Raw genomic sequence first — 13,705 nt, 5'->3', positions numbered from 1 at the left:
AACGTTCAAATTTGGTAGGTATGTTCAGTTGGCCCTTTAGAGGCGCACTAAGAAATCTTTTGGCAATATTTTAACTCTAAGGGTTGTTTTTAAGGGTTTAAAGTTCGTCTTTTAGCATGTATATACTTCTTCTCCCAATCTCTTAATTATAATTGAAATTTCCATATCATATGTTACTATAGAACTATAATCTAGATAGAGTACCTCTTCGAAACAGTTGTTAACTGGCAACTAAATTAATAATTTTGTCAGGTTGGCATTAAGTTGAGTTGACTTAGTTTGGTTGGCGCCAAGTTGAAGATTTAAATGCATTTATCGCGGAAAAATTGATTGGGCACTGCTACTTCAATCCTGGAAATATTATTATTACTAGCCGTCAGGCTCGCTTCGCTCGCCATACGTTTAGTCTGGACCCCCGACTGGATTGTCCTAACATATGATAAAAATTCTCAAATGGAAAATGCAGGCGAGCGAAGCGAGCCTGCTGATCTCATTCTTGGACGATCCAGTCGGGGGTCCAGGCGGCGGAGCCCCCCTGGCTAGACGGATATGGCGAGCGAAGCGAGCCTGACGGCTAGTGTTGTATAATGCCATAGATGAAACATAGCCTAATGCTATATTACGTCTATGATAATACTGATTCTAGATATATTGATTAGAATGAACATTGGTTGAACATGAAGGTTTCAGAACGAAAATATGATGAATAATTCTATAGTCTGATTTTCACTCTAATATTGGCGTATGAAGTTGGCTCCTTTTTCCTTTTATATTATCCTTGAAATGCAAAATTTTCAAAAACCCTTGTATATATATACGTCAACACGCAATTTAAAAAGGAACATACCTGTCAAATTTCATGAAAATTTATTACCGCGTTTCGTTGTGAATGCGCAACATAATTATAAACATTAAGGGAAATGCCGAACCGTCGACTTGAATCTTAGACCTCACTTCGCTCAGTCAATGAACATTGGTTGAACATAAAGGTGTATATTATATATAGCGAGTTATTGCAACAACATAAAGGTTCCAGAATAAATATATACTCTCTGGTCTGACTGAAGTCAGTACTAATTTTGAAGAATGATATCGAAGGAATTATTAAAGAAGATGAGTGAATATAGTTTATAGTTCCACAAAATATGACTGCAGTTCTCTTATCATCCGTTTTATTTATTTTCTGTTGAATACACTCACTGTTACTGCTCGTTCACTTTTTGTTTACTGCTCGTTTTATTTATGTATTTATTTATTCATTTCTTGACAAAATACTACAATCATGATAGAATTATGACATTGAAGGGAAAACTAGGCTCAGCCTGTTCTATTTCTCTCCATATATGTTGATAAAAAGTTTATATTGTCCAAAGGTTGAAGATATCACACACTGCTTCGTCACTTGATTTTTAGTCCAGGAATAATGATTTGAAGATTTTTAATTTTGAAAGTTGATATAATACTTCGAATGAATCACTCAGTCGATTAACATTTCCACTAGATTACTCTGTTAAAGATATTAATTTTTTGAAGTATGAAATCCTATACTATTAAACAAGCAACTTCTGTTTATATGTTTGGATGTTTAGATGTTTAAATGTTTGTATTCCACCAGATCTCGAAAACGACTTTAACGATTCTCACGAAATTCAGAGCATAGTATAATATTAAGATTCGATTGCACTAGGTCTCATCCCTGGAAAACCCCGCTGAGGGACATTAAAAGGATATTTATTATTCATCCATGGAAAAACAGGTGATAATAATTATTTCGTCGGCTGTAGGTGATGGAAGTGAGTGAGCGAGTTCCTGTGTGGGACTGTGTCGGAATTATGACTCAGATGTTGAACTTTTGTAATCATTCAATCAGGTACTTAGTGCCGGTTGCAAAAAAAGCCGGGCTATTTTCAATCCTGATCAATTCCAGTAGATCCATCCTCTTGAAATGGTCTTCTCTGATTTGGTTCAGGTGAAGTTAATCAGGATTAAAATTTAACTGGCTTTTGTGCAACTGGGCCTTTGGAGGGAAATTTTTGCATTCCTCAGGAAATTAATCTCAATTTACTGTGATTAGATAGAACATTATGAATGCTATTATAATTTCATCTTTCGTGATAAATTTTTCATGCTTTTGTACTCCAGAGCGGAGCTCGGTCCCCGATATTAATATCTATTCGATAAATACACCAAGCGCATTCAAATGTATATATCATCTTTGTGGATGCATTTTATGTATTCCGGTGAATAATTTTGAATTAGAAAAAAGTCTTCAATTCATTTTTTTTGGAATTCATTACCATCTTGCAGAAATTATGCGTTTCCCTGATCCTTAGTGTCGAAAATGGGAGAAAAAGTTTTCCAAACTGAGCTCCACTTTCTTGAGACTAGAATTTTCTGAATATTCATAGTCTGCACAGCGAGACAACGAACTGAGAAACTAAAAAACTTGTTACAACGAAAATTTCAAGTAGAAACTAGTTCGCCCAACTACTGCAGAACTGGAGAGGCTTAGAGTTAAAATTCGTTGAAAGTTCTAAAGTTTTAAGTTTGAAAGCTTTTATTCGTAGTTTCAAAGCTTCTTAGTAAAATTCATTGAAAGTTGGAGTTTTAGGTGTATATTTTCAGATGAATTCTATTCGAATTCCCTCAGAATATTCCCCATTATTCCCACAATAATTCCCTATTACATACTCTACAGTGAGTTCCAGGTTATAATGACAGTGTTAGATTGGCAATGGTACTGCTGCTATCCTTGTCTATCATTCAACAAAGCAGGTAGCGTTATCTCTTCCTTGCTTTGCTCTGTTGCCAGATCTTTTAACAATGTAGAATAAATCATTAATCAACGAAATAATTCATCTTAATCATCAAAATTCATTATGAAATATTATTGAAAAAAATAATATCTTGCTTAATTAAGTGTAAGTGATTATTTTAAACGAGAATGAACAGTTAATATTACATCAATAAACCTATATCAGCTACCGTCTGTAGAAGGCATTGACAAGACAGAGGGTTGGCAACGTTGTTGTGCTATCTTTCTCCACTGCCATTATAACGTGGACCCCACTAACATGGGAGGACTCTTTTCCCGTTCCTACAATAAGAGCTCTATTTAATATCATTATTATTCCATACACAAATGCACACTGTCTAGACAGACTTTATATAGAACAGAGAAGGACTTTACCCGTTCCTTCAATTAAGTTACTCCTTCTAATACTACGGTATTACTATTCTATTTGAACCGTGTTTTCATTGTATCAACTTTTTCAGTATAATGAAAATCAATATACTCCAATTCCAGTTAAGATTTGATCATTTTTCATACTTATACATTCAATATAGTTCAGAACTTTGAACTTTAACTTTCCTCAGTAAGAACATAACTTATTTTTTCGGACATTTTATTATTTATCAAAATTGGGAACAGAATAGTTTTGGGCTATGCCTGTTGTTCTATCCCGATTATATTCATATGATTTGTAATTGTATCAAAAATAAATAAATAAATATCAATTTCATCTTCATCATTCTGATTGTTGAGGTACGTTATGTTCTTGTTTATAGTAAGAACTGTAAGAATCACATTATGAAGTCAATATCATGTTCACTATATCGATTATCATTGTTTGGATTTATTCTGTCCTACAAAATGGCAGCTGTTGGCGTCTATGTGACTCCTTACTTATGTGAACGACCAATGACAGTGTAGAGGCGTTTACTACGAAGGTGTTAGTCGCTTGTGATTGGTCAAAGAATTGGAGGAGGGATTTGTTTGACGTAGTACCGCACTCGTTCGATAGAATGCAGCAGTCTATGTGACAATATTTTAGTCTGAGCTGAAATTAAATTGAAGGGGCTTTTAACAATTTGTCAAAACAAACCTGAACTAACGATCCATATCAATGACAGATCAACTTCACAGAAGTAGTGACGTAGTTTTGGTTGTTACACAATCATCAATCCCTAGTACCGTACTAAATTGTGGAATAGCCAGTGATTTTGACACTATCAAGTAGTTTTCATAATTGAGTACCGGTCACATAGTTGCCGCATGAATTTTAACCGGGATTAATCACACGAGAGCCAATTAGAGAAGCCATCTTTTCAAACACGCCTTCTCTGATTAGTTCTCGTGAAATTAATCACGGTTAAAGTTTAACCGGCTGTTGCGCAACCGGGCCTTATTCTTGTTTCGATATCAATTCGTTTTGAAATCCGCAGCTTGTAGGCTCTTCTGAGAGATTTTGATAAACCTTGTAACTATTTTTTGAAGAAGCTTTACTACCTACTGGAAAGTATGATCTACCAAATCCTATACTATTAAACGAGCAATTTCTGTTTTTATGTTTAGATGTTAGTATGTTTGTATTTCACCGGATCTCCAAAACGGCTCTAACGATTCTCACGAAATTCAGAACATAGTAGGTTTATAATATAAAGACTCGATTGAACTAGGTCTTATCCCTTGGAAAACTCGCTGAAGGACATTAAAAGGATAATTATCAATCATTCTTGGAAAAACAGCTGATAATAATATTCCGTCGTCTGTTGGTTGCGGAAGTGAGTGAGCGAGTTCATGTCTGGTGGACTGTGTCAAAATTATGACTCAGCTGTTGAACTTTTGTAATTATTCAATCAGGCAAAAAAGTCGGGTTATTTTCAACCGGGATCAATTCCTTGAGAACCAATTGGAGTCTTATGTCGTCCGTTTTCCTATTTTTGTGCTCACAAGCTCAGTTCGTCATCAACTTCTGCCATATATCCGGTAGATGATTAATAATTATATCGTATTTTTTCGCTGATTCAACTGGATAATGCTATATTTAACAACATAATGACAAAAATATTACTGTGAGTCGCTAAATGGCTTTGTTCACAATTGATTGTAAATGGATTGAAATTTTGTAAATAGTATTCTTATCAACAATATAGTACATCTTGATATATCATGATAGTAAATAATAATATCACAATCGAATTCTGAGAGTATCACTAGAATAAAGAAAAAAAGGGTTACATGACGTTAGGCCTATATAAAATCGATGAAAAGACTTGCTTTCCAATTACTCGCGAGGCATTTTATTAATTTGAGGGCGCTGAATCCGAATCTGAAATCACAATAAAAATAATATTTCTCTATCTCCATTTTTACGCGATTTAGGTTTTGGTGGATAGGCAAAAGACGGACGGTTTGATGGAAAAAGATTCCCGGCCAATACATTTTAAGTTTGACGAATTAAGCAGGGAACCCACTATGCCGTCACCGTCAGACGCCGTCCGGCACCGACCGTTCTGTGAGCGATGAGTACGGACGAAATGTTGATAGAAGCTATTGGGGAGTATCCCTTCCTGAATAATACTAGTGATAATAGTTATCATGGCAACAGGAACAAAGATAATGCTTGGCAGGAAATCTCAGAAAAGTTTGATACCATGTCAGGTAAGTTATTTACAAATATTATTCTGTAAGCGAAATTATGAAATCAAAGCTTTGGCCGTTTGACAAATCACACCGATGATGTTCAAGGGCTCAAATTGAAGGTCTTGATCCCAGGGACTCAGGAAAAGTTAGCAGTTGTCTTAAAAGTTATCAGCAACCGAGGAATAGCGTAAATTTGTTCCTGTGTTTCAGTCAACGATACTGTGTTTCACTGGGAATTTCAGTAACTCGAGCAATTCGTAGAACTTCTTTGGAGTCATGCAGAAATATAAAAAGAACTTAGCATCGTCTTTTTTCAAGTCGTCAAACAAATGATGAAATTCACCATAACTTATTCGTTTCTTCTTTTGAAGATTTCGTGCACCCAGTACCTATGCTTCCTCCGTTTCTGTATCTCTTCTTCTTCAGCACATGCTGCGGCTATTACTAGCAATTCCTCGTCTGATGAACTCTCCATCGCAACTGATGCATTTCTTCTGGTTAGCTCCGGTTTCTGACGGTGCTAACCAGACGGGCAAGTGGGTTATCGCCGGAAAAATGACGGTGAAGGCGGTGACTGACGGTGACGGTCGGTGCTGGACGGTGCCTGACGGTGACGGCATAGTGGGTTCCCTGCTTTAAGCTTGAAGACCCATCCGTTTTACCATCCAGACGCAACGACTTACATTCTCAGACTTTTGCTTGAGCAAATGACTGAAGCTAAACTTGAGGGTCTGGACCGGGCTTCAGTCTTTTCTCAACCATTTTGTGATTATGATTTCATTGAAAATAGATAAATAATGAATATCAATTTTTATATTGGTTCAGGTTGACGCCATCAGCCACAAGACAGTCTACCGGATTATCCCAGAGCCAGGCGGCGACCTAGAGACAGCCGAGTCGCGCCTGGAGCTGCGCCTGGAACGCCGCCATTTTGGGGACACGGGTCGGCTGAAAGTGCGCTGCACGGCTAGCATTCACTCTGTGTACTGGCGGACCACGGAAAACAGCGCAGAGGAGGAGAGGCCCAAGGCGGCCGTGATGGCTACCTCCAATGACATCGACTCACGTCACTACTTTCACGACATCGGTCTGTACTTTCAACTCTGTGGTTATTATTATTATTGTTATTTCATCGTATAAATAATTCCGTTTATCTATATATAACAAACCTACGTATGAGTTTCCGTTCATCTACATCAACAAATTGAAATTGAAATTATATTTTATCCTCTCCTGAGTAAGTTCAACAATACACAATATACATGTACAAAACTTGAAGAAGGTTCCTCACATGGGCAAAGCCTGTGTGCGAGGAGCGAGTTCTCTACAATTCCATATACTTAAATAATATACAATGATAGATATGACAATGATACAATACAATTGAAAAACAAAACAATTTCAACCAATAATAAGCACTAAACCATAACATAAATATCGTTCCCCAGGAATTGCTTGCAAATTCTCCGCCAAGTAAATTGAAGAAAGATACCATCTTATGGATCAAAACATCCATTAGCTTTGTTGGTTGAACTTCTATCACTGTTTCTCCACTGATATAAAGCCTATAAATCATTCATAATTTTTTCTTCTTTTTTTGTAATACTGTATGTATTATATATTTTTGACAATCCTATACTCTGATTAGAGTCTCTGGGAAGCTTTAAAAAAACAAACAACGAAGCATTACACGCGAATTACATACAAAATTTTTCTACAACTGCCCAAACCGGTTAAATTACTTATATCGGCGGAGATACAATACCGACTTTCTAGGTTGAGATCTGACCTTTTGGCGAGCTGCTTACCATCAGCTGATCAGCGAGCGTAAAGAAACTCTTCTGCACATGCGCGAATGATAACCGAGCATAAAGAAAATCTACTACGCCTACGCGGATGGTTAGTGAGCGAAAAAGTAGATTCTCCTCAGAAATAAGCTGTTTTACGAGGAGAATTGAGTATGTAAATTCTTTTTTACGCGCAGTTGTAGAAAAATAATATTACCGTATTAATTACAAGATATATTACTTACAGAAGAGAAATGATAATTAATGGTATAAGGATACTACAGGTAATTAAACCTAAAAGATATATCCAGAATATACTCGAAATTCCTCAACACACCGTTCACATTAAATTTCGTATAAATTCATTTTTGAAATTCCCTATCTATGTTTTATTTTCATTTTTATTCATATTCTATATTCAGTTTTAATATTATTGTATAGTTGCGATACTATCACACTACTCGACCACTATAGATTCAAGACTCGCATTAAAAATCACTATGGTTTTCCCAGATAATAATAAAATAAGCCATATAATAATAATCACTTATAATAATAAAATAAGCCATTTCAAGCAAATAGTCAAAAAATGGATACTAAAGTTAGGCGCACACAGATCGTCATCGGACGGACGGCACGCATCGGACGATTAGACTTGATGCATTGTTTTCAATTGGAGTGCTCATACCTATACGGATGCGGATAGGTATTCGCACTCCAATTGAAAACAATGCATCAAGTCTAATCGTCCGATGCGTGCCGTCCGTCCGATGACGATCTGTGTGCGCCTAACTTTAGTATCCATTTTTTGACTATTTGCTTGAAATGGCTTATTTATTATTATAAGTGATTATTATTATATGGCTTATTTTATTATTATCTGGGAAAACCATAGTGATTTTATAATGCGAGCATGTCGTTGTGAATGTTTTAAGCAGTCTAGGAGTGATGGATGATACCTGTGTTCAGAGCAGTTCTTGTTTGGTTATTGTGGCGGATATTAGTGAATAAAGAAAACTTGCGCTTAAAAATACACAAAATTAGGGTTTTGACATACAGTTGAGTTAAGAACTTCAAATTCGATACTAAATTAAATACTTATTTATTTTTGAAAAAAAACTAAAAATACATGGATGTTGTGAAACATCTCAATATTAGAAAAACACAGTTTTATTCTTGTCAAATCCACATTTATAGATATGGATATAATGTGGATTCGACAAAAATGATACACAGTTTATTTCATATGAAAAAAGTGTTCATTTCATTTATATTCAGAACAATAAAGTTCAATTACATGCATGGGCCGCTGCCTGTTAGTATGAAAGAGTTGCATAAATAATAATTATATGAATGAAAGAATGAATATGTGATTCCCACAGGAGCTCCAGGCTTGTATGTAGGTAATGAGACGGATGATGATGAAAGATGAATTGACCTATAGCTTTAAGTGGGTTCCGAATTCCTAACGACCTATTATCACAGAAACCGAACAACTCACTCACGAGTTGCTCTTATTGCGTACGAACTTTGTGCATTTCGATTTGAAAATAGACTGAACCACATACAGCAATCTGTGACTGAACTCAATGGACCATGTTTCTAGATTGGTGTGATTTGGATTAGTTGAAAGCGTTGCGTGGGAAGGGTCTCAATTCGTCTGGATTTCAGTTCATCCTGCCTATAAAGTTACATGAACATGGCCTAGAAGGTTCTGTTTAACCTCACAGTTGTGTTGTGAGTGATGTTGTGGTACTTTTCCATAATGAAAACACAAACTAAACTTGTCAACCACTTTTTTACTTTCCTTGCCCTATTACCATAGGTAAGGAAAGTATTGCTTTCCGAAAAAAATTAAGGTACCCCAATTTCTAAATTTCTATACGTTTCAAGGTCCCCTGAGTCCAAAACATGATTTTTGGGTATTGGTCTGTGTGTGTGTGAGTGTGTGTGTGTGTGTGTTGTGTGTGTGTGTGTGTGTGTGTGTGTGTGTGTGTGTATGAGTGTAGTGCGTCTGTGTACACGATATCTCATCTCCCAATTAACGGAATGACTTGAAATTTGGAACTTAAGGTCCTTCCACTATAAGGATCCGACACGAACAATTTCGAACAAATGCAGTTCAAGATGGCGGCTGAAATGGCGAAAATGTTGTCAAAAACAGGGTTTTTCGTGATTTTCTCGAAACGGCTCCAACGATTTTGATCAATTCATACCTAAAATAGTCATTGATAAGCTCTATCAACTGCCACAAGTCCCATATCTGTAAAAATTTCAGGAGCTCCGCCCCATCAATGCAGATAGATTCCCAATTATCAGGCTTCAGATACAATTGAAACAAAGAAAATCAGTGGAGTAGATTGAGCATGAAAATCTCTACAATTAATGTTCAGTAACATTTTCACCTAAAATTGAAAATAAGCTTAAATTCGAGAAAATGTGATATTCAATTGCAAATTATGTTGATTCTATTAAATCATTCACTATGAAGATATAGCAGACCTCATGTGTGTCTCCAGCGTTTCTGTCTCCAGCTGGCTCAAATATTTGAATAGTAGACTTGAGATGCGCGGGAACACTAGCGTCAGTGATCAATTTTCATAACGGCAAGGAAAGTTGTGTGAGTGCGCCACACCAGATTTTATTATTATAGAATATTATAATATACACAGAATCTGGTTCGTGGCTTTACCAGCCACATCTTTAGCTGTTTGTTTACAAGTACTGTCTACCCAAGAGAAAATGGCGGGGAAGGAAGTGAATAGATGATCTCATCTATCCGCCATTTTCTCTTGTTAGACAGTACTTGTAAACAAACAGCTAAAGATGTGGCTGGTAAAGCTACGAAACCAGGCTCTGTGTATATTATAATATTCTATAATAATAAAAAGTAGTTGACAATTTTAGTTTGTGCTTTCGGGTCTGTTTAATTATGCCTTGAAGGTAAAGGAGTAGATTTTAGCTTTTAAATGTCAATATGTTTGTATTTTTCATAATATTTCGATAATTTTGGATGATAAACACAGATAACGAAAACATTGAATACTGGATGAACTGAAATACAGGATGAAATGAACGTCACCCGTTGCGTGGGAGATAGCGGGAAGGCACTCCACTACAATTAGTAAATTCAATCGGGATTAATTGGAATGACTGTTCAATGATGGTTGCTCTGCATTTTCGCATCTATCACTAGAGAGATAGAGCTTAATAATAGATTGAGCCTACACGACTATTTCATTCCAACCCAGTTTGCATTGAATGTCATTTTTGTAACAGTAGAATAAGGCAAACAAAAAGGTCACTGACTTATTAAATGAATTAACCTTCCGGTAGTCGCGCCCTTCTCAATCACACGAGCAGTCGCGTGTTGTATTATGTACAACATCCAATTTTCCAAGTGTTATGTACTCTGTTCACTGTCAAAACATATTAATTAATTGTATAATTACTTATTCCATCTCTTGGATTATTTTACGGTTATGAACATTTGAATGATTACCATTTCATAGCCCAATAAGGTACATCAAGCAAAGCCATCAATTCTGTGTTATTGGCTCGTTACAGTCCCCGTATACAGTCTTTCCCTATCTTATGCACTGTGGCGACTTATGCACTGTCGCAACTAAATGGCACCTAAAGAATGATCATTGCTCGGTTGATACTGGTTGAACTCAGTGGGGTGATGGGGAAAAGTTTTGAAATGCATAGGTGACTCATTCACTAGCACCGCCCCATTCAATAGTTTTGTGCAGCAAAAAACTAACACTGTTGTACTTTTTACAACATCGCGACTGCCGGAAGGTTAACAATATTTTTATGGGTATGCAATGTTCACATTCGAATGGAGAGTAGAGGTCTCTTTGTAGGAGACTGGATAAACAAGGAAAGATGGCGATTGGAGTGCGAGAAGCGACATAACCGAAGTTGCAAAAACTCGCTAAATATAATATTTTTATACCTCTGGTTCACTTTGAATTTTCTGCACATAGTAGATTATTATAACTCATATTTATCATGGACTAGTAAGTAGTTAACCCGTGCTCCGCAAGGGTCTAATTGGAAACTTGACGTGCTGAAATCTTAGAAAAATTAAATAGGCCTTTAATCATCCTCGGTAAATTGAGAAAATATATGCAAACTTTCAAGTTAATCAGTCCAGTAGTCAGACGTGATGATGCGTCATTCGTGAATTTCCTACCCCGTACGTGTAGTCTATAAGCCAGTTCTTCTCTTCACTAGTAGTTCTGTGAACAGTAGACCTCACGCAGTATTCTCATCCACAAGTACCTGATTGAAACTATAGACCTTATGGAAATACAGCAATAGACTGGCTTCTCCACACATCTGTGTAATCACTTGTCAGCTGATTATGATGATAATTCTATAGTCTGATTTTTACTCTAATATTGGCGTATGAAGGAGGCTCCTTTTTCCTTTTATATTATCCTTGAAATGCAAATTTCCAAAACCTTGTATATACGTCGATGAGCAATTAAAAAGGAACATACCTGTCAAATTTCATGAAAATCTATTACCGCATTTCGCCGTAAATGCGCAACATATAAACATTTAAACATTCAAACATTTTAACATTAAGAGAAATGCCAAACCGTCGACTTGAATCTTAGACCTCACTTGGTTCGGTCAATTATTTTATAAACTATAACCCATTATTTTTAGTATTATTTCACTCAATGTACGAAATAAACACCCAATGGAGTAAATCTGGAATCCCACATATCAGTATCTGTTAACGTGACTGGTACAGTGAGAATTTTATTCCTATAAGTTACAACGGGACTATTCATACACGCTTGGCCGGGCTGAGTGAGAACTGTCCCATTAAAACTCATGAGAATTATATTTTCACTGTGCCGGTCACTGCTACTTATATGTGGGAATCCAGCTTCATTCTACCCCAATCTGTAACTGAGTTGAAAGCTTTGCCGTCAATTTATTCAAGATTCATATCCACTTTATCGGCCATAACAATTTAATTACACATAAAAAACAGAGTAACCTCGTTCAACCAGCTTTGTTTAATGATACAGAGATTTTACAATCCTCGATAATTAATTTTTATGTGATTTTTCAGAGCCAGCTCTACCGATCTCGAACAGGGCTCAAGAGAAGAATAAATTCTGGCAGAAAAATTCTGCTGCAACAAAACCAGCAGAGACAAGTTCGACGACAAGAAATATTCCTGATTTTATTCATTGGTTATTTCTACTCTACTCATTATCAAGAACTTTATGTATCTGTCTTAACAGTTTCTTCAATATAGTTTAAACACAATTATATTAACTCTAAAATGAAAGTACATTAGAAGAGTACAATTTACTCTGGTGAACGTTTAATAATTTTTCTCACTTGGAAGGTTGTGAGGAGTTTCAAGACTGAATTGGATATGTTAAATCTATTGAATATATTTATGGATGTGTTACTGTACATTTTAACATTCATGTTTATGCTACGTTTTTAGGTGTGTAAGTCAATTAATAACTATTGTCGATTGATAAAAAATTGATAGGGAACGAAGTTTGATTGGATTATAATAATACTACAAAAATAAGAATGTATCGATTCAATTCAAAAACTCATTTCATTTCAATTTCACAAGTTGTAGTTTTGAATTTTCATCACTCAAAGGAATGAATACGATCTATGATATTGAAGGTCTTCCCGAATGGGGAGAATTTAGCGAAAAGCTTTGAATATCATGAAGTAAACGGAGGACTAATTATTGATTAATTAATGTTATCATAATATACATTAATTGAATTCATAATATTTTACATTCCAGGATCCTATATTGAACTGAGATGTTCAGATTTACTTGAAATAGTTTACGCACTTGCAGTCTTCATTTTAACTGTGTAATTTAAGAAATTTTCACTCAAAGGAATGAAAACGATCTATATCTATGATACAAAAGTTATTGACGAAAAATTATCATAGGATTCATGAATTGAATTCATAATATTATACATTTTTTATATTATCTGCGAAAGCTGGATTTCCAAGACTTGGATTAAATTAATCCTAATTTTAAATTATCTGACAAAAATGATGCCATTCTAACAGTGTGTTGAAATGGAAGGGGACTTAACAATGAGTATACTTAGTATACTCAATATACTAAGGCCCGGTTGAACAACGGTTAAATTTTAACCGTGATTAATTCCACGAGAACCAATCAAAGAAGGCGTTTTTGAAAAGACGGCTTCTCTGGTTGGTTCACGTGTAATTAATCACGGTTAAAATTTAACCGGCTGTTGTGCAACTGGCACTTAGTATACTAATTATTTGACAAATTAATGGCATCATTTTTGTCAAATAATTTAAAATTAGACAGATTAGTGTTTTTATACGAGTTTCACTTGAAGTTCAAAGCAGTTTATTCTCGTAGACTATTATTTATTTCATATGCAATCCTTCTTATCAAGTAAGAGATTTTCTATCCCCCATTCCTAATCACTCTTCATTG

General features: G+C 35.6%; 1 protein-coding gene across 2 annotated transcripts in view; it reads left to right on the top strand.

The window, feature by feature from the left end:
* The window catches only part of LOC120351515, a 185,433-nt gene extending 172,212 nt beyond the window's left edge, over positions 1-13,221 (top strand). For both annotated transcript variants that reach the window (XM_039429246.1, XM_039429247.1), the window contains exons 6-7: positions 6,254-6,515; positions 12,314-13,221. In XM_039429246.1, coding sequence (XP_039285180.1) covers positions 6,254-6,515; positions 12,314-12,507 — 456 coding nt within the window. In that variant the 3' untranslated portion in view covers positions 12,508-13,221. The remainder of the gene's footprint in view (positions 1-6,253; positions 6,516-12,313) is intronic.
* Positions 13,222-13,705: the final 484 nt, after the last annotated feature.

The sequence above is a fragment of the Nilaparvata lugens genome, chromosome 5 (assembly GCF_014356525.2).
Source record: "Nilaparvata lugens isolate BPH chromosome 5, ASM1435652v1, whole genome shotgun sequence".
NCBI classification, from domain to species: Eukaryota; Metazoa; Arthropoda; class Insecta; order Hemiptera; family Delphacidae; genus Nilaparvata; species Nilaparvata lugens.
Note: the sequence above shows the minus strand (reverse complement) of the source record. Positions and strands in the feature narration are given on the sequence as shown.